Source organism: Crotalus tigris, unplaced genomic scaffold (assembly GCF_016545835.1).
Source record: "Crotalus tigris isolate CLP2741 ecotype Arizona unplaced genomic scaffold, ASM1654583v1 scf7180000017551.9496454, whole genome shotgun sequence".
NCBI lineage: Eukaryota > Metazoa > Chordata > Lepidosauria > Squamata > Viperidae > Crotalus > Crotalus tigris.
In genome coordinates this window covers 7,100,627-7,126,179 of record NW_024096469.1, presented here as the reverse complement: position 1 = coordinate 7,126,179, position 25,553 = coordinate 7,100,627, and the positions used below count along the sequence as shown (strand labels likewise).

General features: G+C 42.1%; 1 protein-coding gene across 6 annotated transcripts in view; it reads right to left on the bottom strand.

The window, feature by feature from the left end:
* Nucleotides 1-25,553, bottom strand: part of LOC120309110 (E3 ubiquitin-protein ligase RNF213-like) — a 132,615-nt gene that overhangs the window by 34,764 nt on the left and 72,298 nt on the right. For 5 of the 6 annotated variants that reach the window (XM_039345957.1, XM_039345997.1, XM_039345986.1 and 2 more), the window contains 9 exons: nt 25,152-25,287; nt 24,089-24,224; nt 20,967-21,158; nt 20,285-20,424; nt 19,880-20,034; nt 19,427-19,645; nt 18,210-18,391; nt 17,507-17,627; nt 5,166-5,266 (listed from right to left, as the gene is read on the bottom strand). In XM_039345957.1, coding sequence (XP_039201891.1) covers nt 5,166-5,266; nt 17,507-17,627; nt 18,210-18,391; nt 19,427-19,645; nt 19,880-20,034; nt 20,285-20,424; nt 20,967-21,158; nt 24,089-24,224; nt 25,152-25,287 — 1,382 coding nt within the window. The remainder of the gene's footprint in view (nt 1-5,165; nt 5,267-17,506; nt 17,628-18,209; nt 18,392-19,426; nt 19,646-19,879; nt 20,035-20,284; nt 20,425-20,966; nt 21,159-24,088; nt 24,225-25,151; nt 25,288-25,553) is intronic. The other variant, XM_039345965.1, reaches the window with a different exon arrangement.

The window sequence follows — 25,553 nt, the reverse complement described above, 5'->3', positions numbered from 1 at the left end:
CTTGTAGAGGGCATCTCCTCCTGTACTGAAGTTAGGCTGACTGTGGAGACTGCCTTTATCAGGAGTGATTTTAGGAGCGCAGGGTTAAAGAGGCCAGAGCTCGTCGCCTGCCCAGGTGCGGTCTCCTCATCCTCCGAAAGGGGCATGTCTGACATATCAAGGTCTAATGAGTCACCCTCTCCTATTTGAGAGGAAGTCTCAGAAATGTTGGTAGGGGGCGGCCTGGGTCGTCCCTTATGGGGTGTGTGAAAGGCCACTTGTCCCTTAGAAGCCATGAACTGGGAAAAGGCATCCTGCATGAATGCCTGGAATCGTGCCGACCATATGTTCTCCTGCGCTTTGTCGCTGGAATGACACGCTGGAGTGTGGTCGGGTGAAGAAGTTGGTGAGGAGGGAGTGGGGGAATCTAACTGTTCAGTTTCCCCAGGAGGAGACCAAGTTTTGAGAACTTCCTGGGCAGTAGGTTCTGAGATGGGTGTCACCACTGGGACAGGGGAAACCATGCTTGTCCCAGTGGAATTGGTTCTCTGTGCCCTGCTAATTTGTCTTTCTAAAGCCAAATGTCTCCTCGAAGCCTCTCGCTCAGCTGTTTTAGATTGTCCCTTCTGAGTAAGATGCTTTGTTTTAGCCTTCTTCTTCCCCCCCACCTCTGGTTCAGAGGATCTGCGTTTTTGCTGCTGTTGTGGGGGGGACAATTGAGGGACCTGTGTGACTGAATACGAGACATTGTCTGCCATTGTGCCAGACACCACGAGTAGGTAATGCCTGGAGTGGGGGAATAAGATACGCAGATCAGATGCAGATGCTTGGGGCTGGGCCCTCCTCTGCCTATACCAACAATGGCCGGACAGACAGGATTCTTTGGACAGGAGATCCTGCAAGGCAGTGACTAAAGGTCACTATATGAACAGTTAGAGAAAATTATTCCTCCTCACCTCCTCACCTAATCCCAGGACTCATCAGCCCTGGTCCAACACAATGCAACTGGTGACTTTAACTCCCCCAATCTGTGACTGTAAAAACAGATCACGTTCGAATTGATTGCAGTTTGCCTATTTTCCCCCTCTTCCCTCTTTGTAATGAAAGTAGGCTCCTCCGGATGGCGAAAAGCCCCACCCACAATGGAACGGCGGGTTAATCCACTCGTTCAAAATGGCGAATTGGAGGAGGCCACTCCCCCCAACCACAGCCTATGGAGACCACGAGGCTCACAATGGCGGTTCTAGCTGCCGGCTCTGAAATTTTCCTTGTCCTCCCTGCGCGCCGGCAAAGGAAAAGGGGGGGGAGGGCAAGCCAGGAGGCGAACGCCGGCTAAAGCGGCCCTTTCGGGCTTTGAGTGCAAGGGGGGGAGGAGGGCCCCACGCCGATCGGCTGATAAATGTGCTGGGGGTCGGTAAACGACCCGGTGAGCCCCCCGAACCCCTTGGCTGGTCTCCCTAGCCCTTGGGGATACTCTCACCGCTCCGATGATCCTCCGTTGGGTGGAGATCCGGTCTGAGCCAGCTGCTAAAGGTCTTGTTATTGCTAATTTCGTCTGGAAATTTAGTCTGGGAAGAGGGAGATTTTGTCTTAAGCTATGGATTTTTGAAGAGCTGAATCTCGCACTGCTATCGGGCTTCGAGACTGAGTCAAAACTGGGGTCACGCCCAGAGGAAGGGGTGTGGCCAAAGTTTTTTTACCCAGTCTGTCGGGCAGGAAGGCTGTCATAGAACCCATCCATTGGACTCTACAGCCATCCTGCTGGAGAATGTGACAGTTATTAAGCAATTAAAATTAGGCAAAGCGCCAGGTACGGCGCTTTATTATAAAACTTTAGTAGAAGAGATGATTCAACCTTTAGGTGAGCTTTTTAATAATATATTGCAGGGTTCAGAGATCCCTCCGTCATGGCGCAGTGCTTTTATATCCTTGATTCCAAAAGAGGACCAAGATCTTACTTTACCAAAGAATTATAGACCTATATCTCTTTTAAATGTAGACTATAAGATCTTTGCAAAAATTTTAGCTAATAGGCTTATGACGGTTGTGCATCAGCTTATACATAAGGACCAATCAGGTTTTATAACTGGCAGGTACATGAAAAATAATGTTAGACAAATTATTAATATATTAGAATATTTAGATAAGAACAACCAAATCCCCGCAGGGCTGATATTTTTAGATGCTGAAAAAGCTTTTGATCAACTGAATTGGCATTTTATGTTAAGAGCAATTGAGGAGATGAATTTTGAAGAAAAAATATTACAAGCTCTTACTGATATATATCAAAAACAAACGGCACAACTTATTGTTAATGGGGGTTTGTCAGAGGTTTTTATAATAGAAAAAGGTACTAGACAGGGATGTCCTTTGTCACCGTTGCTGTTTGTTTTAACATTGGAAATTTTGTTGATTAAAATTCGAGAGTCGCAGGAAATAAGAGGCATAGAAGTTAACAAAAAAGAATATAAGTTAAGAGCTTTTGCAGATGACTTGGTTGTTACTTTGTCTCAACCTACTTATTCTGTAGTGAAGTTATTACAGCTGATATATCAATATGGATTAGTTTTGGGTTTCAAAATTAATAATAATAAGACTAAAATATTATCTAAAAATATGACTACTTGTGATAAACAGATTTTGGCTAATTTGACTGGTTTTGAAATTGTTGATAAGATAAAATATCTGGGGGTTATTTTATCTGTTTCTAATGTAAAATTGTTTAAGAATAACTATGAAAGGTTGTGGGTCAGGATACAAAAAGACTTGAAAAATTGGGAGAACTTACAGCTATCTCTCATGGGAAGAATTGCAGTGATTAAAATGAATGTCCTGCCAAAATTTCTCTTTTTATTTTAAATGTTACCTATTTTAAAGAATGAGGTTAATTTAAACGAATGGCAGAAAGGCATTAATAAATTTATTTGGGCAGGGAAAAAACCAAGGGTAAAGTTTAAAATTATGCAGGACTTCCGTGAGAGAGGTGGACTCAAGGTACCAAATTTGAAATTATATTATGACGCTGTGGTCTTAACATTAATTACTGATTGGGTAAATTTAACAAATTCAGAGAACGTCCACTTGGAGGGATGGGATTTACTTTTTGGTTGGCATGCCTACTTATTATTTAATAAAAAAGTGGATTGGGCCTTTAAATCTCATATTATAAGGTTTTCTTTACTTAGGGTTTGGAGGAAATATTATAAAAGTGATTTTAAAATACCATTATGGGCTATACCTTGGCATGCGATAGAGGGGATAAAGAGAGGTGTTAAAATGGATACGGTGTCTTATACACAATTACTTAGATGGGATGGTCAAAATTGGCAGTTAAAATCCTTGGAAGACCTAGTACATGAAAATATTACCTATTCTTGGTTTCAATATAGACAATTAGTAGATAGATGGAAGATGGATCGTAATATAGGCTTGCTTAGAGAAGATGAAAATCTTTTTAAGCAAGTAAAGGATCAAAGACAAACTCACATTAAGAGAATTTATGGGGTGCTAGTGGAACTGGATTCAGAATCAGAATTAATTAAAGATTGTATGATTAAATGGGCGCAGAATTTTGGTGAACCAGTTCTACTGGATACCTGGGAAACTATCTGGGTGAGAAATGTTAAGTTTATACAAGCTCAGAATTTAAGGGAGAATTTTTATAAAATGTTTTGCAGATGGCACCTTGATCCACAAAAGATGTCTTTCATGTATCCTGACTTACAGCCCAAATGTTGGAGATGTGGCTGCCTGGATGCCACTTATTATCATATTTGGTGGTCATGTAAAAATATAAAAGCTTTTTGGATTAAGATATGGTGGAATATTCAGAGAATTTTTAGAAAGAGGGTAAAATTTACTCCACAATTGTTTTTGTTTGGCATTGTTACTGATTGTGATGCTAAGGAGGTTATATTGATGTTGAATTTGATTACAGCCACAAGGCTTTTAGTAGGTCAATACTGGAAGAAGGAATCTTTATCTACTTTGCAAGAGTGGTTTTTTAAAGTATCTTACTTGGCGGAAATGGCAAAGATTTCGGCTTTTTTAAAAGAGCAAACGCAAGAGAAATTTTTTGATGTATGGGAAAAATGGATAAATTTCATACAATTTAAACTGGATTTGAAAAAATATCCTTTAGCCTTTTTATAACCTGTATTTTTCTATTTTAAATATTTTCTTTTTTTAAGGATTATAACTCTTTTTTCATATATATTTTATTTTTAATTATTTTATAATTTTGTTAATTTTTTTTTTAATTAAGCCTATATTCTGCTCTGGGAAGCTCCGGGGGGGGAGGGAGGGGTGGTTTGGGAGGGGTTGGGGGAGGGTTGTATTGTTTTGTTGTTGTTGTTATTGTTTTTTTTTTTCTGTCTTTGTAAAAGTTTTTAAACATTTTTCAATAAAAAAAAAAATAGGAACTACAAACTACAAACCTAATTTTAAGAAGCACGTGACCACATTCAGAAGAGATGTTTCTGCTGAATCCTGAAATCTAGCCCTGAGAATCAGCAGGCATAGTTTTACTCAAGTATACCGAAGATTAAAGTAATCTGAAGTTCTGTCTCTTTTGTTAGTGATTCCTTATAATCTTTATTGATACCAATTGACTTAGATTTACTTTCTAGGCAAGAATTTTATTTCAAAATATACCTTCTTTTCTCTACTATTCACCTATGAACAATTTGTAAATGCTGCCATTGTATGCCAGTCCACTATATTATAGCCTGGTTGTTTAAATTAGTTTGGGGAAAAAAATCAGTTCCTCTTTAATTTTATTCAGATTTCTGTATTATGTGACAGTGAGATAATAAACATCCAGGAAAAGGACTAACACGGTGATGAATGTTGAAATAGGTTTGATGTTGGTGCATATTCTGAACCTATGTCTGTGACCTTGTGTAAGCATTGCTTCCATTGCTTTTTTCCACTCTCATGGGGAAGAAAGAGATAAGAGTAGAAGAAGAAAACACAAATCTATAAAGGCAGAAAGGGGTCATTAATTCATAAGGGCTCCTACCTCTGCTGCCTCTATCTACAAAGAGAGTTTTGGGAGCCAGGTTGAGTTACTATAGGTCTTGACCTTTTTGTTAAATGCCAAGTTGAGGTTCAACAGAAACGAAAACATTTGTGGTATTTTTGAAGCCTTCCTTACAATAAGGATCATTCCATTCCTAAAGCATTACCTGCAAAATGATTGACTGGCATCTTCCTTGCACTGACACAGCATTCTCATCACTGCACTGAATGTTCTCATAGTTTTGAGGTCAGAATCCCATTGAAAACACTGGGAGAGGAAAGTGGGGAGAGAAATGCCATCATTACAATTTCCAAAAGTGGAAGTATAGGACCAACATGTTTTCTCACTTACCATTTAAAAAATATTTAAAATGCGTAAATACCTTTTAGAAACACTGTTTTAATTTTAAATTAGTAAGGAGAAAAAAATAAGAGGATGAAAGGTAAAAAAGCTGATTACAAAAACTGATTTTCAAATTGAGAAAAAAGCAAAATAACTGCATATTAAAATGACTTATAAATTGTACATTATTTTAAAATAATTAGAATAAAATTAAATTGAATAATAACTTTATTGTCACTTTAAACATACACTGATCAGCATACATTAAAATGAGATTTTGCTGCATACAGCTTTCAAAGGGTAACCACCTCCAATATACGCTACATAAACATGACAAAAAAATAATAATAAGCATATACTCACATACAAACACATATATGACTCAGAGAAACAACAAAGTCTAGTTTGGATGTATAAATATATATGGTGAGAAAAATGAATCTTGCGAGTTTACCAGACAGGTGGTAGAGGGAACAAACCTGTTACAGAATCTGGTAGTTCTGCTATAAATACTTCAAAACCTCCTCCCAGAGGGGAGCAACAGAAAGAGACCCCATGACTTCCGGTTCTGGTTCGCGGCGACTCCAGTTGTATCTGGAGACTCGTCTCCACACCGGCCGGGTTTTCTTCGCTGGTAGAAAGTCGAAAGTCACCCACAGGAGTCAAATTCGTTGTTTGCAGTAAAGGTTGTGGAGGAAAAACAGGTTCCTTGTCCAGCTGTTTTCCGCGAGACGGTGGAGAGACAGTGGACTTCATTGGCCACTCTACCTCCTCCCAGCAGCATGGAAAAGAGATTGTTTAATGTATCTTCTGCATTCTCTTCCCTCCTAGAGGTGCCTACAGTGGATGCTCCCTTAACCTCTTTGTTCTCCACATCCACGGTTCCTGGAGACATGGCTGAGCACCTCAAAGCGGAGGATAAAAGGTTTGAGTTTTCTCTCCGCAGAGCTCACCAGGCCTCAGCCTGGGCTATCAGGGCGGCATCGTCCTTGTCATTTTTCGTGAGAACTTCTATCATGTGGCTCTGTGAATTACAGGCATTAATTCCTCCAGACCAAGTACGTGCGCAACAGACTCTAGGGAAGCTAGTAGCTGCGGCGGAATACATGTCAGATGCATCCTTCTATTCAACCAAATTTTCCGCTAGATCTATTGCGGCCACAGTAGCATCTCGCAGATTGTTGGGCTGACCTAAAATCAAGGTGGCGTCTAGCTACAGACACCTACAGTGGCAAGCATTTATTTGGCCAGATCCTAGAGCCGTATCTGGTTGAAGGGAAGGATAAGAGAAAGACCTTAGCTCATCCATCCAAAAAGGCGGATAAGAGGCCCCAACAGGAATTTTGCAGGCAGTCCTTTCATGCTGGAGGTTCCTGGGAATGGAGGCAGCCCTTTCGATCAGGGCAGTCCTGGGATTGGCCCAGAGGTACCCAATCCTTTCCCCCCAGACAGGATCGCCCACAGGACCACCAGAATTCAGGAGCCAGGGGTCAATTCCAAGCAAGGTGACCCTTCAGGGGGGTTAGCGGCCATCCATAGAGAAAGTCTAAGTGACGCCAAATTGGATCCTCCCGTAGGCGGTCGCTTAGCTCCGTTCAGCGACACTTGGGAGGTCACCACAAACAATACCTGGGTAAGGGAGACCATAAGATTCGGTCTAGCCCTAGAACTCAAATCCATCCCTTCAGACCGCTTCCTTCAGTGTCCTGCCTCAAGACACGCACACAAGGCCGAGCTAGTAACCACAGCAATATCACACTTGTTAGAAAAAAAGGCCATAGAACCAGTTCCTCTGGACCAAAGGGGAAAGGGGTCCTACTCCATACTCTTCGTGGTCCCCAAGGCCTCGGGGCGTTGGAGAGCAATATTGGATCTAAAGGGACTCAACCACTTCCTAATTTACAGAAGGTTCAAAATTCAGTCCCTCAAATCCATTCTGGCCAGCATCTGGAAGGGAGATTACCTCTCCTCCATAGATCTGACAGAGGCCTACCTTCCTGTTCCAATCCGACCACATCACCGCAGATTCCTCCGTTTTTGCCATGCACACAGACATTATCAGTACAGGGCCCTTCCCTTCGGTCTACCCTCGGCTCCTCGAGTGTTCACAAAGCTACTGGCAGTATTAGCGGCCCATCTCAGGCTGATACCGGTAAGAGTGCAATGCTATCTGGACGATATAATTATCCAGTCCAATTCATTCCACCCTGCACAACTAGATCTACAGACCACAATAGAGACACTCTAGAGACACGGCTTTTCCGTGAATTTCAAAAAGAGCCACACCACCCCTACCACTCGGATCTTACATCTTGGGGTGGTGATAGATTCAAACCTATGCAAGGTTTATCTATCCCAGGAACTCAAGGACAGCATCAGATCTCAAGTTCACAGGATCCAGAGAGAGAACGTAGTTCCACTTGTCCTGCTATCGCAACTGTTGGGGAAGAGATCTAGGAATAGTGCCGTGGGCCAGACTTCACACCAGACATCTCCAATGGTTCCTACTCCCCTTCCAGAAGCGGAACATGAGTGCTTCCACACAGAAGGTGAGAGTTCCGCATCACACTCAAATGGTGGGCGTTGCCAGCCATACACAAGGGGTCACTTTTCAAGGAACCTCACAGACTCATCCTGACCATGGATGCCAGTCTGTTTGGTTGGGGAGCTCACATACAGACACACATGACACAGGGCCAATGGTCCAGGTACGACCTCGCACACAATATAAATTGGCTAGAACTCAGGGCAATACACCTGGCGCTTTGCCAATTCTCCAACATAGTAACAGGGAATCATGTTCTGATAATGACGGACAACGTCGCAGCCAAAGCTCATATCAATAGGCAGGGAGGGACCAGGTCTTGGTCCCTCATGCAGGAAGCCTTAGCATTGGGTCTGTGGGCAGAGTCCTATCTGAAATCCATGAGTGCAGAACACATTTCCGGGGAGGCGAATCGTCAAGCCGATTCTCTGAGCAGGGTGATGGTAGACCACTCGGAGTGGCAATTGGATCCGGCCCTCTTCAGGGAGATATCGGAGAGGTTCGGACAGCCTCAGATAGACCTGTTTGCTTCATCAGCAAACGCTCAGCTTCCCAGATATTTCAAGCGTTTCTGTCAAGGGGGGTGGAGGGAATGGACGCTCTCCGCAGCACATGGCCCAAGGGACTTCTGTATGCATTCCCTCCACTTCCTCTGATTCCAGCTGTCATCAGGAAACTTCTATTAGAACAGGCAGAATTAATCTTGCTGGTCCCACACTGGCCAAGGCGTCCTTGGTTTGCCGATCTCGTGGACCTGTCGATCTCCCCGCCTTGGAACATTCCATCAGATCACATTTCCCTCAGTCAGGGTCAGCTCCAACACCCAGACCCACAGTGGCTTCAACTAGCCGCTTGGCACTTGAGCGGGAGAGTTTAGTCAGATAGTCCTATTCTTCTGGAATGATTGCTGTAATTCAAGCCTCCAGACGCCCTTCGACCAACAGGATATATGATGCCATGTGGAAAAGTTTCTATACGTGGTGTAACACTAAGAAGATTAACCCGCTGGCTGTCACCATTCCGATATTGTTAGACTACCTTTTAGAAGGACTGAACAAGGGACTGTCGCATAATACCATTCGCAGGCAGACTGCAGCATTATCCACGATTCTCATTTGCAAGAATCAGGTCCAGCTATCTCATCATCCAGCAGTTACGGCCTTCCTTAAGGGAGCCGTTAATACTGGTCCTCCTGTGGTACACAGATATCCCACATGGGATTTGCCAAAGGTGCTACAGGTCCTTACAGGGTCACCATTTGAGCCCATCAGATCGTATTCGCTACACTTCCTTTCCTTGAAGGTAGCCTTTTTGATAGCCATCACATCAGCAAGACGCCTTTCGGAACTAGCCGCACTCTCAGTCAGGGGGGACCTATGTATTTTTCTGGATGACAGGGTGATTCTCAAATTGGATCCTTCTTTCATTCTGAAAGTCAATACCTGGTTCCATAGGTCTCAGGATCTGGTTCTTCTGGATTTTTCTCCATGACCGTCGCATCATCTTGAAAGGTTGTGGCACACATTAGATGTGCGCAGGGCTTTGCATCACTATGTGAAGCGAACCACAACATTTCGTAGATCAGAGGCACTCTTCGTGTCGTTCCAACCTTCTTCCATGGGTCTGAAGGTGTCATCCTCAACCATTGGAAGATGGATCAGGGAATGCATCTCTTATGCATACAAGGCCCAGTCTCTCCCTGTTCCTGCCAACATCACAGCTCATTCGATGTGTAGCGTGGCTACATCTGCAGCCTGGTCTACCCAGGCCTCGATTGAAGAAATTTGTAGGGCAGCCACCTGGGCTTCCCCCTCTTCATTTATAAGGCATTACAAGCTTGATAAGTTCACTATCTCAGACGCATCCTTCGGCAGAAAGGTCCTGCAGCAGGTAGTTTCTACATAGGAGTCACAAGCCTAGACTTCCCTCCCAATAGGGACATGGGTGGCTTTGGTATGTCCCATCGGTGGAAGCTACATCTATCATGCTGGAGAAGGGGCGTTGTCTTACCCGAACACCTTTTCTCAGCATGAAGATGTAGCATCCACACCCACCCTTAACAATTAGTCTAGGCAGGTTTTCTTTCAGGAGGAGCTATTGTGTCGGACCTAATGAACGTTTAGCCTCGACAAAACTGGGAAAGGAATGCCCAAGAGAGGCGTGGCTAAAGTTTGGTTTTAGTCTAAATCTGAGCAGGAAGGCTTTGATTACCCATCGGTGGATGCTACATCTTCATGCTGAGAAAAGGCGTTCAGGTAAGACAACGCCCCTTTTGTTGGGATTTATTGGTAAGACAACTAGAAAAGACTCATGGGTGATTTTATACATGGAAACTGCAGCAAGATTACTATGTCACCTATAATGGAGGAACACCAAAATACCCACAATAGATTGGAATAGATTGAGAAGATGGCAGAATTGTTAGAAACTGTCCCATGTGGTTAAAACAATTATTTTTATAAAAGACTGGAAAACTTTTGTGGACTTTTTGCTGAAAATAGAAAAGAGCAAAGTAGTGATTTATGGGTAGGATGACTGAAAAAAGATTAAGAGAGGACCAAAGGAATATCAAAGAGGGAGGAGGAATAATGTTGGAAAGAAGGCCGGAAGCCACGTTTTTTCTGATTATCTCTTTACATTTTCTTTCTGTTTAGCTCTTTGTACTTTTTCTTTTCTTTTTATACTTTACTTTTGTCTTTTGCTTATGTAAATATTCTTTATCAAAATAATAAAGTATTGTTTTGATTTTAAAAGTTAACAGAAAGCTAACACACACTGTAAAGCATTAGCTTCAATACTCGTTTTTATTTCTAAGGATGTTTTTGTGATCCAAGGAGACTTCAAATGTATTCTGAGAAAATAAGATATTGGACAGTAACAATCCAATTCTTGTTTGGATAAGCAGAGGTGGCAGAGAATATCCTGGGAATTTAAGCAGGTGTGGTGAGGAATAGCTTCATCATTTTGCCATCTAATAAATGGGTATTTTATGATGGGCTAAAGTCATAAAATATAATAGTGCCCATAATGTAGCTCTCAAAATTCCACTGAATGAACTGATCCCAAAACTCCACTTATGTTTTCCTCCAAAACAAATGGCACATTCCTTAGTATAGAGTAGACTCCATGGATCCCCTGATCAGAATATATTTAACTCTTCAAGTACAAATAAGAAATACCTACTATATAACAGACTGAAATGCAATACACAATGAAGTCATCCCAGTTGGAAATACGTACGCTATGGAAGTAAAACTCAGCAGATGAAGATTGCAAGGAGGAGGAAGAAGAAGCAACAGCTTAACAAAAAAAAAGGGGAGGCACTCCTATTCCCTACAGTTGAACAAAGTATAGCTTCTGAGGTTGATATATAGTAATTCACCTAAATGTTTAAACAGAGAAGACTTTCCTCTTTTAGCAACCACAGTTCAGCCCTTACTGTCAAGGTTCCGACTAATGAAACACTTCAAAGAACTTCCAGGCATTGTTTATCCTAAAAAGTCTTTTATTCATGTAAAAAAATGTCGGCACGGCATGAAGAGGGATGCTAAGATCTAAATTCTCCTCCCCTGAGCACATATTTTGCCAGCATGTTCCCTCCCTCAATCTGCTGTATAAATCACATTCTCCTATCAGCTTGAAGGGCAAAGATTCTCTTCCATTAAGACGGGATTTTTTATCTAATATAATTACCCACATACATTCTTTCTCCTCCCCTCCAGCATCATCTATGTAAACTCTAAAAATACCACACAGCTCTGCATATTTTGTCAGAGCAAGAACATCCAATGTTAGCAGTGTTGACATCCGGCCCCCTTAGGAAAAAAACAGATCCTGGAATGTAAACAAAATCATATGTTAGGGGCTATTTTTCGGTTTGTTGGGGTATTTCACATGAAACTTTTTGATGAGTCTGTCAGCTTTCACCTCGCTGGATTTCACCAAGGTGGCTTCAGACAACGGGTATCCCTTCCATTGTACTAGGTACTGCAATTTCCCTTTAAAAATCCTAGAGTCAAGAATACGTTTCACTTCATAGTGGGTCTGTCCCGCAAGTACGAGAGGCCCGGGTGCCTTCTTAGGGGGAGGTCTTAAAGTGGAGCCCCGATAAGGTTTCAACAAGCTGCAATGGAAGAGTGGGTGAATTCTCCCTAAACATCTAGGGAGTTTTAGTTCTATAGTGACCGGATTGATGATCCTTACGATAGGAAAAGGCCCCAAGAATTTCAGTCCTAACTTCTTACTGGGTGATTTAAGGCGTAAATATTTAGTCGACAGATAAACCTTTTCCCCAACTTGGAATGTTTTTGGGGGAGTCCTCTTTTTATCAGCCTCCTTTTTATAGATTTCAAAAGTCTTTTTTAAAGCAGTTTTCGTGTTTCTCCAAAATTCTTCCCACCCCCTCACCCATTGGTCAAGTGTCTGGGAAGCAGAGGGCACCTGAGGGTATTCAGGTATTGGGCTGAACTCTTTTCCTGTGGTCATTCTGAAAGGCATGTAGCCGGTGCTGCTGTGTACAGAATTATTGTACACCACCTCCGCGAAAGGGAGGAGGTCAGTCTAGTTTGTCTGTTGGTAGGAAACATAGCATCTGAGATATTGCTCCACCATTTTGTTAGCGGATTCTGCAGCCCCATTGGTGACCGGATGAGAATCAGATGATAAGCCTTGAGATGATCCAATTAATTTAAGAAAACTCTTCCAAAAATTCACTGTGAACTGCACCCCCATCCAAAATTATTCGCTTAGGGACGCCATAGCCGGTAGATATGTTTGGTCAGTCGTTGGGCAGATGGGAGTCCTTTGCAGGCAATGAAATAAGCCTGCTTCGAGAACAGGTCTATCACAGTCCATATGACAGTATTTCCTCTACTTTCAGGTAGGTCTACTATAAAGTCCATAGCTATTTCTTCCCATGGTTGAGAAGGGTCTGCCATCGGGTTTTTCCCTGGGATTCTTTTCATTGTGGCACATACAGTACAACTTTTTATATAGTTTTCCACATCCCGTTTCAGCCCCGGCCATCAAAATTGTCGGCGGGTGAAGTGTAGAGTTTTAAATGTCCAAAGTGTCCAGCCTGTTTTACATCATGGCTGTGTTTGAGAGCATTAAGATGGAGGGCTTCAGGCAAATATAGTTTCCCCCCTTTGTAGGCCAAGCCATCCCTGCACGTTAGGGAAGTTTGAACCATTGATCGTTGAGGAGCTCGTTTTATTTTCTTTACCCCAGGGTCATCAAGATTAGGGACTCTGCGAGGCGTGAGTTGAGCGGCAGTTTGTGGACTGGAGATAATTGCCTCATTAACCTCTTCGCATTCGCTTTTGTACTGGAGCAGTCTCGATAGTGCATCAGCTAGGAAGTTTTTTCCTCCCGGTATGTACTTTAGAGTGAAGTTGAAATGGTTAAAGTACTGTGCCCACCGTACTTGCTTTGGGGACAATTTGCAGAGAGTTTTCAGTGCTTCTAGGTTTTTGTGATCTGTCCATACTTCAAAAGGCACTTTGTTTCCTTCTAGATAGTGTCACCAGTTCAGCAGCCCCCACCTAATTGTGAAGGCCTCTTTCTCCCAGATTGCCCATCTCCGCTCGCTTTCAGTAAATTTTTTAGAGGTGTAGGCGTAGGGTTGCAGGACCCCACATTTGTTCTTTTGCAGTAATACAGCTCCAACTGCCACATCGCTGGCCTCGGCTTGAATTACAAAGGGCTCCCCTTGGCAGGGGTGCTTTAAGACCGGTTCAGCAGCAAATAGTCTCTTTAAATTCTCAAAAGCTGTTTGACAGCCCATTGTCCATGCTAGTGGTGGGCAGTCGCGGCTTCCCCCCTCTTTTGCCTGTTTTGAGTAGCTCTGTAAAGAGTAGGGTAATCTCAGCAAAAGAGGGGATAAATTGATGATAGAAGTTGGCAAAACCTAGAAAGCTCTGGAGCTGTTTGCAAGTTTTGGGGGGCTGCCATTTGATTATAGCTTTCACCTTGGCTGGATCCATTTCAATGCCCTCGTTGGAAATTCTGTAGCCAAGATAATCTAATTGGGTCTGGTGAAATTCACATTTTGACAATTTGGCATAAAGCTTGGCGTTCAATAGTTTCTTTAACACTTCTCTCACCAGCTTTATGTGATCAGTCATATTCATGCTGTATATCAAGATATCATCAAGATACACCAAAACCCCTTTGTACAAGTGATCATGTAGGATCTCATTAATCAACTGCATGAATACGGCTGAGGCCCCCTATAGTCCAAATAGCATGACCTTGAATTGATAGCTCCCCATGGGGCAGTTGAAGGCAGTTTTCCACTCATCTCCCTCCTTTATTCTCACCTGCCTCTCTCAGGTCTAATTTAGTAAGACACTCCCCTTAGCCAGATGGTTAATAAGTCCTTTAGGAGGGGGAGGGGGTATTTGTTTTCCACACTCACAGCATTGAGACCCTTATAGTCTACGCAGAGATGAAGAGACCCATCTTTTTTTCTTTGAACAACAGGGGCTCCCACGGTAGATTTGGCCCATTCAATGAACCTTCTCTCTAGGTTTTTGTTTACGTATTGCTGCATCTCCTCCATTTTGAGGGGGGACATAGCATACATTCTCAGTCGTGGGAGTTTGGCTCCTGGCACCAATTTGATAGAGCAGTCATTGGGTCTGTGAGGGGGCAGGGCATCGCATTCTTTTTCACTAAATGCCTCCGCTAGATTCCGGTATTCGCTGGGGATGAGTGGTTCTCCTGGTGGCGGTGAGGCAGCCATGTGCGCCCGCTCATTGGGTGGCCTAAGGTGTCCCGCAATGTCGGTTGAATTGGTGGGAGGCCCTACAGGTAGTCTCACAGTTCTCATTCCTTTCTCTCTCCATTTGTCCAATCAGGCTAGCCCTAGGATCACAGTCTCAAGTCATTTTTGGAGCTACCAAGAAGCGAATAAACTCCCAGTGCTCACCTATTTCTAGGCATAGGGGCGCAGTTAATTGTGTGACAAGAGTCCCTCCCATCAGGGAGCCATCGGCTTGCTCAAACCTCACACGCTTGGAGAGCAGTTTTGCCCGTATACCCAATTTCATGGCAAACGGCAAGCTAATGATGCAACGGGAGCATCCAGAATCGATTAGCACATTTAAGTCTATTTGTGCCCCCGGCTTAGGGATTATAAGTTTGGCGGCCAGTGAAAAAGGCGGGACTTGTCGACTCACCATCGGGTCATTCTCTCCTTCGTCGTCGCTGTCAAAAGAGGGTACAGCAGGGGTGGGTCCACCCGGAGTCCCAGCATGTGCGGGGTGTAATCTGGGCAACAGGTTCTTGCCTGACCCGGTTGGATTTTTCTCTCGTTAGCCCTTGGGCAGGTTTCCTTCTCGCTGCTGGTTCCGGTCTGCTCTGCAGTCAGGGGTAGGGGACCAGACAGTTTGCTGCTCGATGTCCCTTTTGTCTCCACCAGAAACACTTAATTGACGGGCCTGCAAATGGCCTGGGTCTTTCAGCCATTGTAGTAGTAGTAGTAGTAGTAGTAGTAGTAGTAGTAGTAGTAGTAGTAGTAGTAGGGTTTCATGGGGGTGATTGTTGTTCGGGTTGCTCTGGCTGCTGCTCAGATTCAGGTGGGGGAGGCTTCTTATAGCGGGCGAGCTGAATGTCTAGCTTCACCGCTGCCTGGTACCATTCTCGCAGCTGATCAGGTACTGCTTGATAGATGCAGGCCTGAGAGAGGTGATCATCTAATCCCTCAATGAAGTGATGGATTAGGGATTGTTCAGGCCACCCCTCTATTCGACCTGCTATCTTGTGGAATTCTCGCACGTACTCCAGGACAGGCCTGCCGGCTTGTTTTATTTTGTTGATTTGTTCTCCTGCTTTGAGACCAATAGATGGGTCCTCAAATCTTTCTCTCAGCCCTAGGAGGAAGAGGTGGGGGTCCTCCAATTCGGGGGCTTGCTTATTATATAAATTGTTCAGTCATTGGATACTTCTCCCTCTAGGCTGGACACTATTACATCGATCATGGCACCTGGGTCTGGGTAGAGAGAAGCCCAGCGGTTCAAATGACAGCGTACTTGGTTGAGGAAGAAAATCAGTTTCTCTGGGTCCCCATCGAAGGTTGCTCTGAAAGGGGGTACAATCATAGCCTGTTGGAGTCCCCACTGTGGCTGTTGCTGCTGGCCCCATCCTGGTTGCTGTTTCATGCCCAGGGGTCGCACGTTTTGGGCCTGTGGCCACACCCCCTGGTGCTGTAAGTCCCTCAGCGGTTGCTGTACGTTCGGGGGCGGTGACCAATCTCCTTGCTGTGGTCGTCCTCTCACCAGCTGATCTCCTGGCTTCTGCACCACCCCAAGCTGTTGTAAGGCCTCTATTAGTTGTGACAAGCTCAGATGCTGCTGACCATCTACCTGTGGGGGGTGTCAAACTCCCCATTGCTGCAGAGGCCTCAGACTGGGATTCCTTCTCGATCTGCAAGGAAGGGGCTGCAGGCTTCTCTCTGCAGGAGCTGATTTCTGCTTCTCACCTCTAGCTTTTCAAATCTTTCCAGTGACTCACCCGAATCTTCAGTGGCAGGCGACCTGGTAGCTCTCCACCAATCTGTATTTGTCTATCAGCCGTTTGTCTGCCAAAATTCATCTTCCCACAGCATGCTGTCTGTTGCTTCCCCCTCTGGGTTATCAGTAGCTGTTGGGTCTTCAAGCAAACTCCCTTTTCTCATGATAGATTTTCCTCCCCTGAATCTTTACCAGCTCCTCTCAAGCCCAGAGACAGAGGATGGAGTTCAGGACCAAAGTCGTTTGAAAAGGATTGAGATATTAGCATGATGTCAAGGTTCCGACTAATGAAACACTTCAAAGAACTTCCAGGCATTGTTTATCCTAAAAAGTCTTTTATTCATGTAAAAAAATGTCGGCACAGCATGAAGAGGGATGCTAAGATCTAAATTCTCCTCCCCTAGCACATATTTTGCCAGCATGTTCCCTCCCTCAATCTGCTGTCATAAACCACGTTCTCCTATCAGCTTGAAGGGCAAAGGTTCTCTTCCGTTTATGCAGGATTTTTATCTAATATAATTACCCACATACATTCTTTCTCCTCCCCTCCCAGAATCATCTGAGTTAACTCTAAAAATACCACACAGCTCTGCATATTTTGTCAGAGAAAGAACATCCAATGTTAGCAGCGTTGACACTTACACTGGAAACAAAATGATCAGTAAGAGAGCATATGACAGAGAGAAATGGAAAAGACACTGTAAAGATCACTGGTTGCTGCCGTCTTTTTCAGAGAAAGTTCTCTCATACAGTGTCTTGTGGCTGACCTGGTAATTTACTCATTTTCCTTTTCTTTTCCCTCCATGCAGAGCAGAGGTTTGTTTTTCTCCAAAGCCTTCTCCAGAAAGTGCTAATCACAAATTAACAAGCCCAGGTCTTAATTAAGTTGATTGGAACCCTCCTGTCGGATGACTCTGCTGCCTGAATCTGACCAGATCAGTTTCACAGCTTTGGTTGCCAGGCATAGGAAATTTGGTCACAAATGCACGATTGGTTAGAAAAAATGATTTTTTTTAATTAACAAGGAGTGCTTATATTGTTGACAACCAACTAAATAAATGAACATTTAAAGTAATATTTCCAATCAGGTGAAGTTATCATTCTTACCTTGTCAAGTTTCATGATATACTTCTTCACCAGCTCCTTCAGTTCTGGAATCAGAGTTTCTGCTCCAAGCAGCACATGCTCCACAAAGAGGGACACTGAGAAAACTCTATTCCATTGGCTCCTATTGAAAAAAAAAGCCTAATTTATTAAAAAAGAAAAAAAGCATACTATCAAAAAACTAAACTGAAAAACAAATGGACTCTAACTATATAATAAAGAGATCAGTACTGCCTTTTATGGAAGCAAATAAACCTATGAATTCATTTGCAAGCCCGACTGCAAGTAGAAACAAAGGGTTACTTTGGGAATTAACAATTGACCCAGACCATCTTGAAAACTGGGGTTAAGATGTGATCAAGTGCAGCAGGGCAGAGGAACAAATGCATCTGCTCTTGCCAAAAGAGCTTGAAGTACACATTAGTCCTCTTGAACCAATCTAGCTTCAAAAAAATTACAATTGTCAAACATAGCATTCCACTCTTGCCACTTTGCAGGTTCAGATCCAACCTAGGTTAGGATTGAGACAACAGGAACTAAAGATGTTTAGAAAGCCTGCGATTATCATAGGAAGTCAACTTATAAAGTTGGCTGGAAAAAAGTCAGCAACTTATCAACAATAGAAAAAAGGAACAGTGAAATGATCTTACCATCATCAAAAGTAGACCCATAACAACATTTTCTACCACCCTGAAATTTTACTTACTTGACCTCTTGGAGCATTTGGCTGCATTGGCTTCCACTGCCTTGGCTGCAGTTTGCTGCACATACAAGTTCAATGGGCATTTGAAGGTCCTTCACCTGCTGGAGCCATACACGAGTTTTCCATGTCAGGACTGCCGAGGATAACATTTCAGTACAGGCCAGCGCAGCAAACACATCTAGCACCTATGGCAAACAGGCATAAAGAAGCCTCTTACCACACACGTGTAATGTAAGAACATACACTTCGTCCTACGGTGAGGACCGAGAATTACTTTAAGATGATCGAATCTAAGCATCCTTTGGTAAAGTAGACCAACTTGGATTTTGATGCTCTCACTACCTCATTGTGTTTATGGTTTTATACACTGCTAAATAATCTGACAAGTATGGTGGTATAAAAATCAAATACGTCAATAGTTCTCTAAATAAATACAAGGAGTTCTCATTTAGCAACTGCCTTGTTTAGCAACTGTTCAGTTATGACAGTTACAAAATTAATTTTATGATCAATCCTTGCCATTCACAATCTTTGCAGATCTGTAAAGCAAAGGAAAGCTGGAGTTAAGATCATAATCAGTCACAATTTAATGAGTTTTACCAGCACTTTGCTTAATAACTAAGTTGATAGTCCCAATATCAGTCACTAAATGAGGGCTACCTCTAGTTCCCTTCTGTAATACCATTAGTGATTTTAGGTAGCTTTCTTCCCATCTATCCCATCCATCAGTTTTATTGGCCCATTTTACTTCCCCTTGATTTCTGTTTGACTTTTTGATTTTGACTTACACTTCTACTGACTTAAAATCCCCATTTTTCTTTTCATTTCAACTTTATACTTCTTGTTTTCAGCCTGCTTTATTTGTTTAATGAAAAGCTTTCGTTGTAATTTTATCACGATATATTGAGATCAGTTATCTATATCTTATTTAAATTTCAGTTTTATTTATGGGAGAGTAAGTATTATATATGAACACCTATAAAAGCAATTCTATTATTTGACCCCGCTTAGGAGATTCTCCCATGTATTCCCATTACAAAACAAATACAATCATTAGGAGTATATAGCCCATAAAAGCATTTTTGAAGACCTGCCTGGAGCTTCTTTTTTGCAGACAGATTCATTTCTCCTGATTAAGAACACAGAGAGAATACCACTTCCCCCACCCCACCCCAGGTGTCATGTTTTCCTATTAAGATTAAATGTTACAGCCCACCCACCATTTGGCTGTGCAACGTGCAGCTCCTGTTCTTTTCTCTTTGTTCAAGGGTATGAAGCACTTCAGGGTACACAGCAAGAATCCGGGAAAAGTTCTGCAGACGACTCCTAAACTGATGATAACCAAGGTGGACCCAAGGAAGGGAGGGCACTCTTGTTCCTGCATCAGAAGAAGCGGTCTTCATTTCTTCCACGCATGACAAGAGGGCCACTTGCAACATCTGAAAATATACAGCAACATATTTGAAGATGATTCTCCTCACAATCACCTGATGAATCGTAAGGATTTCAATAGTCTTTCCAATACATGGGACACATTTATCTGCGTGTCATATAGTGGTAATTAAGTGCCATGTCTACTCACTAACCAGGACCTATTACAGCACGCAGCTTTGGGCATCTCCGAAGCAAGCTTTTGACTCCAATATCTAGCCATCTAGGATTGAAATACGCACATTTAGTTCCCTCTCTGAAGTCACACCCATTGCCAGGAGAATAAAGTCTCTGACATAACAATGAAAAAAGATGGCCTTCTCTTCCTCCGAGTAGCAAGCAATGTGTTGCCCCAGGGGTGTCTGCTCAAAGATGTCTAGAAACTTCTCTGCATGGGCTGGAAAACAAAATGGGATTTAAATTGTTTTGCATCTCCCCCGGAAATAAAGTCAACCAGTCCTCTTTAAAGCATAAAACAAATTTAGTATGAAAAATACTATTTTCTTGATTTTGTTTTTTACTTAATTTATCAAATGTTTATTCTGCCCATTGACCAGTTTACAAATTATAGGCGCTAATTTGAGCCAAATTTTCCCAAGTTTTTCAAACAAAGGGACCTCTTTTTAACTTCCCCTTGGTATTCTCACCTTCATTATTAGTAATATGTTGTGCATGAACCCGAATATCTTCCAAATAATCCTTTATCTTCCAACTGAAAGGCATCTTATTGCCAGCCCCTGTAGACACTTCCATGTAATTCTGCACCTGAATTGGTTTTGTTTGATAGCTAAAGAAGATAAAGAAAGTTTAAAATGAACAGATGCTTTTTCAATACATTTTGAATGGATTAATGTAAAAAACAATCCAGCAAGGTACAATGAGATATATTTTAATTTAAGTATACATAAAAATGTGATCAGTTTAAAGACAGACACTGAATGGATTGATGATTATATGGTGGATGTATTTAATACACATCATTTTTTATATATGGAATAACAGAAATACCATCACGTAAAACAAATCTCTTTCAATTTGTTCTACTGAAACTCTGTTTACTCTACCTCACTCTTTTATCAAAATGTTGGCGATTGGAGAGATATTTTTCCCTATCTTTTAGCTATATTCAACAGAGGTGTTAACTGTTGAGCCAATCTTTTTAATAAGCCATGTTCACTGAAAAATGAAAAGCTAAACAAGAATTGCACATCACTGGTATAGGTATATACCACGTTATTCCTTCATATTTATTTCAAAATCCATTTACTTCTCTCTGTGATCAACAAATCTGTTTCTTAACTCTGTCCCCATCTTCTTCCCATAGCTTACCTGCTCTGACCCATGACATAAGGGATGTCTAGAAGTTTTAGTTCATTGAAGATGAATAACCACAAGGCTTTCACACAATTTTTTGTTGTTGGTTCGACCAGCAAATCTAGATTATAATCTCTGTCCAAAATAGATATCATGTAGGCCAGAAATGGGGTCACCATACTCTGGATCCGTTTCCACAGCGTGCGTCTATATAAATCAAGAGAGGTAAACACATTCTAAAGAAACCAAATGTCTTTTTTTTGTTTCAGCTGATTTGTTTACTTCCTAGTGTATTAAAGATACCTTAGAGAAAATTTTAAAACCCCAGATGCATATTTTATTACTGAAAATAGATTAAAACTTTAATAAGGGACAAATTGCAATTAAACTAAATCTCCAGAAGCTGCCATATTTGGAGTCAAGGCAGTTTTTCAACCTGAACAACCAGTTAAAAAAAACACCAGGTGGCTCCAGAGAGTACTTGATTAGTACCTGAATGTAATATCTAATCTATCTATTATACCTAAACATTCCTCCTTCCTGGAGGGCAGTTAAGGTTGGTGTTTCATGTGGAGTCAGTAAATACAATACAAGGCATCACTGTGCAGAAGCCATGTTGTTACAGAGAGGGAATACAACAACAGGAATCACAGGAACAATGAGATGAATCACAGAGTAGCAATATGACACAGGAAACAAATTCAATAGACCTGAATGATAGAGCTGCATATAAGGTAAACATAACACCCATAACATCTTTCCCTTTTCATATTAAGCAAACAACATTATGAAATTTTGGATGAGAACCAGTAAGAACACTTTCTATAGGTTGAGTCTGTTGGGTGGTTGCAAATGTCTGGCCCTCTTTGTACTAGGAGTTTCTCCAACCTCGCTGAGGTTGCTGGGCTCTTCTCACCACTTACTGGGACGTTCTACATTTGACTGCTGTCAGGTATACCGGCTCGCTCAGGACTGTTATTAGCATTGGTCTGTGGCATCAGTACTGTGCATTCCCTATTGCCATTCGGTAAGTTTGGCCCAGGTGAGTCGTGTCTCTCCATTGGATGTGGAGTCAGGCTGCAATTCAGGCTGTTCAGCCAAACGCAGATCCATATGATTGCGACGGTAGAGAGTTCCATCAATGTCCACTAGATACGAGCTTGGTGACACCCGTTGTAAACAGATACCCATTTTTCAGCGACTTGTTCGATCTCCAGGCAGTAGTTTCATATGGACTCGTTCCCCAATATCCAATCTCTGGCTGATTTGTCGTATCTTGCCTTGAATATCTGTCTTTTAAGCTGTAATTTTTCTAGGACACCTTACATGACAAAGAGCCCAGATACTGAAGTAATATGTCCTTCAGCTTCGTAATTGTCCAGTTGCTTAACGGCTATTGACATATCACTTTGTACTGGTGAAATGGCAGGATAAAGTTCAACGTGTACCTCTCCTGGGACAGATACTATGGGGTCCTCAAACACCTTATTGTAGACTTGGAGGATTTGCTGTTTTGTCAGTGGCCTTGCCAAGGATTTTGAGGGGTGAATTTTGACATTGTATAACTCAGCCGGCATGGTGAACTGCATCAAACTCAGATGCTCACATGTTGATCCAGACAATAGTGGTTTCTGATCGGCTTCCACAATCTGAAAGTTTGTGGATACCCCCACATATGCTGAATTCTGTTTGGAAAAGTCCCAATTATTCCATTACTTCTCCTGAAGTAAATCAGGATGGGACCCTCAGCCTATAGGTTTGGTGCTACTAGGCTGAAGAGGTACCTCAGGTGCCAGTTTCATTTTTGTCCTTTAAACTCATGACATCATATATTGCACTCGAGTCCAGCTGGCAGGGCTGGATTATATTGTTGAATCTGAAATTGACGAACCATTTTTTGCCCTTAGAGTTTACAGCACCAATACATTCTTTTGTGTAAACCATAGTGTGTATCCTCAGGATCTGACATTTGCTCAATTGGGTGCAGCTTCCTTGGTTCCATTTTACTTGAGAGACACACTCGTGCAAAATGATTTGGCCTCCCACATGCTCTGCAGGTTTTTCCATATGAAGGATACTGCTCTTTCTCTTGTACATGCACACTGTCACAGTACTTGCATGATACTGGGTTGCTCCCAGTTGAGTTGTGTAGAATGTAGATGAATTTTGTGTTGACACTTGTGCTCATAGTTCTTCATGCTTAGCTGTTGTTTGGAGGCTGCATTGACATTGCTAATCTGTTTATCCTGCTCCAAGGCTCTCAGCCATTTGTCTGTAAGTTCTGTCTTATGACATATCTCAATTGCAGCTTGTAAGCTTAAATCACGTTCCCTCAAAAGGCGGCAGCGTGTGCTTTCACTAGTGATACCCAGAACTATTTTATCACAAATAAGTTTGTCTCTCAGAGCGCCATAATCACAGCTTGCAGTTTTTTCTCTTAGCTGTGTGACAAAACTGTCTATTTCTTCACCTTCTTCTTGCTTACAGCGGCCAAATATCTCTGTCTCATATATGACATTTTTAGAGGGTCTGAAAAAGACTTCTAAGGCATCTAGGATGGCTTTAGTATCACTCTTTTGCTCCTCTGTAAGGCTTAAATTATGCTTGTAAACATGGAGGCATTCGCTGCCCATAAGTCTTCTCAGTGTGGCTGCCTGCACTGCTGCTGGTTTGTCAGGTAAGCTTGTGGCTAGGGAGTAATCCTCAAACTCTGCTCTGAAGTTGGCCCAGTTACTGCTGCAATCTCCACTCACCCTCATTACCTCAGGCAGGGGTATGCTGTTAGCAGCTGCCATGATGCTGGCTTTCTTACTTCAAATGCTCAGCTTGCAGGACAGGGCTGTTAAGTGCTAGACTGGCATGCATCAAATGTGTGAGGACAGCGTAGATTCAGATACTTCTGATACCATGTTTCATGTGGAGTCAGTAAATACAATACAAGGCATCACTGTGCAGAAGCTATGTTGTTACAGAGGGGGGAATACAACAATAGGAATAGGAAATGCATCACAGGAACAATCGAGATGAATCATAGAGTAGCAATATGACATAGGAAAGAAATACAATAGAGATGAATGATAGAGCTCATATAAGGTAAACATAACACCCATAGCAAATACCTAATCCATACATTATACCTGAACGTTCCTCCTTCCTGGAGGGCAGTAAGGTTGGAGGCCTCCCGGAGCACCCACTCCTTCACCTGGAAAAAATTCTCTTCCTGTTTCTTCAAAAGGCAAGTAAGACGGCTCTTTGTAATCTTCAGAAAGTTGCCTGAAAAAACAACAACAGGACAGCCTAATTTTTATTTTTATAAAAATTTTATAACCACTTTTTAGGAATATATTTCAAAGAACATAAAAGAAATGACTGTTGGGTAATTCAGATTTTTGAATCAAAATTAACCCTTCCTGGTCTTTTGCTTGATGATCCTACATAGAATCATAGATTTGCTTCCATAAGAAGAGCTACATGACTTACAAACTTGGGCATTGCCCTCAATAATTTGAGATTATTTTAGAATTATTTGCAGTCTGCACACCCATTGTGAGAAGTATCAGTTTATTCCTTTTCTGTTTTCTATTCTTTAACTACTTAGTGATGCCACTTATTTCACCACTATTAATGCTATGCTATAAAGGTAGGCTATAAATAAAGGTATGCTATAAATAAATACCAGGCATGGGGGAGAAGAGTCATTATGCAGCTGTGAATGAGACTGAAACCCTTCTCCTTTTGCAGGATTCCTCAATTCTATAGGATTCCTATACATTCTCTTTCTCTCACCCTAGACTGGGAAATAAAATGATTGATCTACCAATTCACATTCAACAAGGGTGTGTAGATTATGGTCCATAATTTTCAATGAAGAAGCATCATCCTATAGTGGATTGATTCAGGCTAACAACAATCTGCTTCCTCAACACATACACAAACACACTTACTTGACACTTCCAAAGAACTCTAGGAGGAAGGCAAGCTCTCATCTTTTGATTTTCTATGGGGTCTAGTCAAACACAGTCACAGACAGAGCAAATACATTCTAAGAATTATAAAACAGAAACTGATCCTTTATTTTACCCTTTATTGTACATTCAGTATCCTGAGCATTCGTATAACATAGCATGAGGAACTTGCATTAAAATATCTTTCACTTTAACAAAAGACCATGCTCCTTCTGGACATAGTTGTATTATATACCTTCCTCAGATAGGAGGCTAAGAAGAATTTCAATTCTCTTCGCGCTACGACCAGCTTCCTCATTTTGGTCTCTTAGCATGCCGACAGCACTTTGAACACAACTCCTCAAAAGAACAGTAGTATCCAACACCTGAGACTTTCCAGACACAAAAGAAGAAAAAAAACTTATTAGTTTCATTTTTGATGTGTGCCATTGTGCCCAGAGTAAAAAAATTACAATAAAGGTTATCCTATCTCATCTCATTTCATCTTAAAAACTTTTAGTATATGTTGAAACATGTACAATAATTTCCTCTATGGTTATCAGATTCCTTGATATGTGAATGAGCATCTGATTAAACTGAGCTGGACAGCCTTTTGATAGTTGAATTGAGAGTCACAATTGAAAAGTATGAGATAATA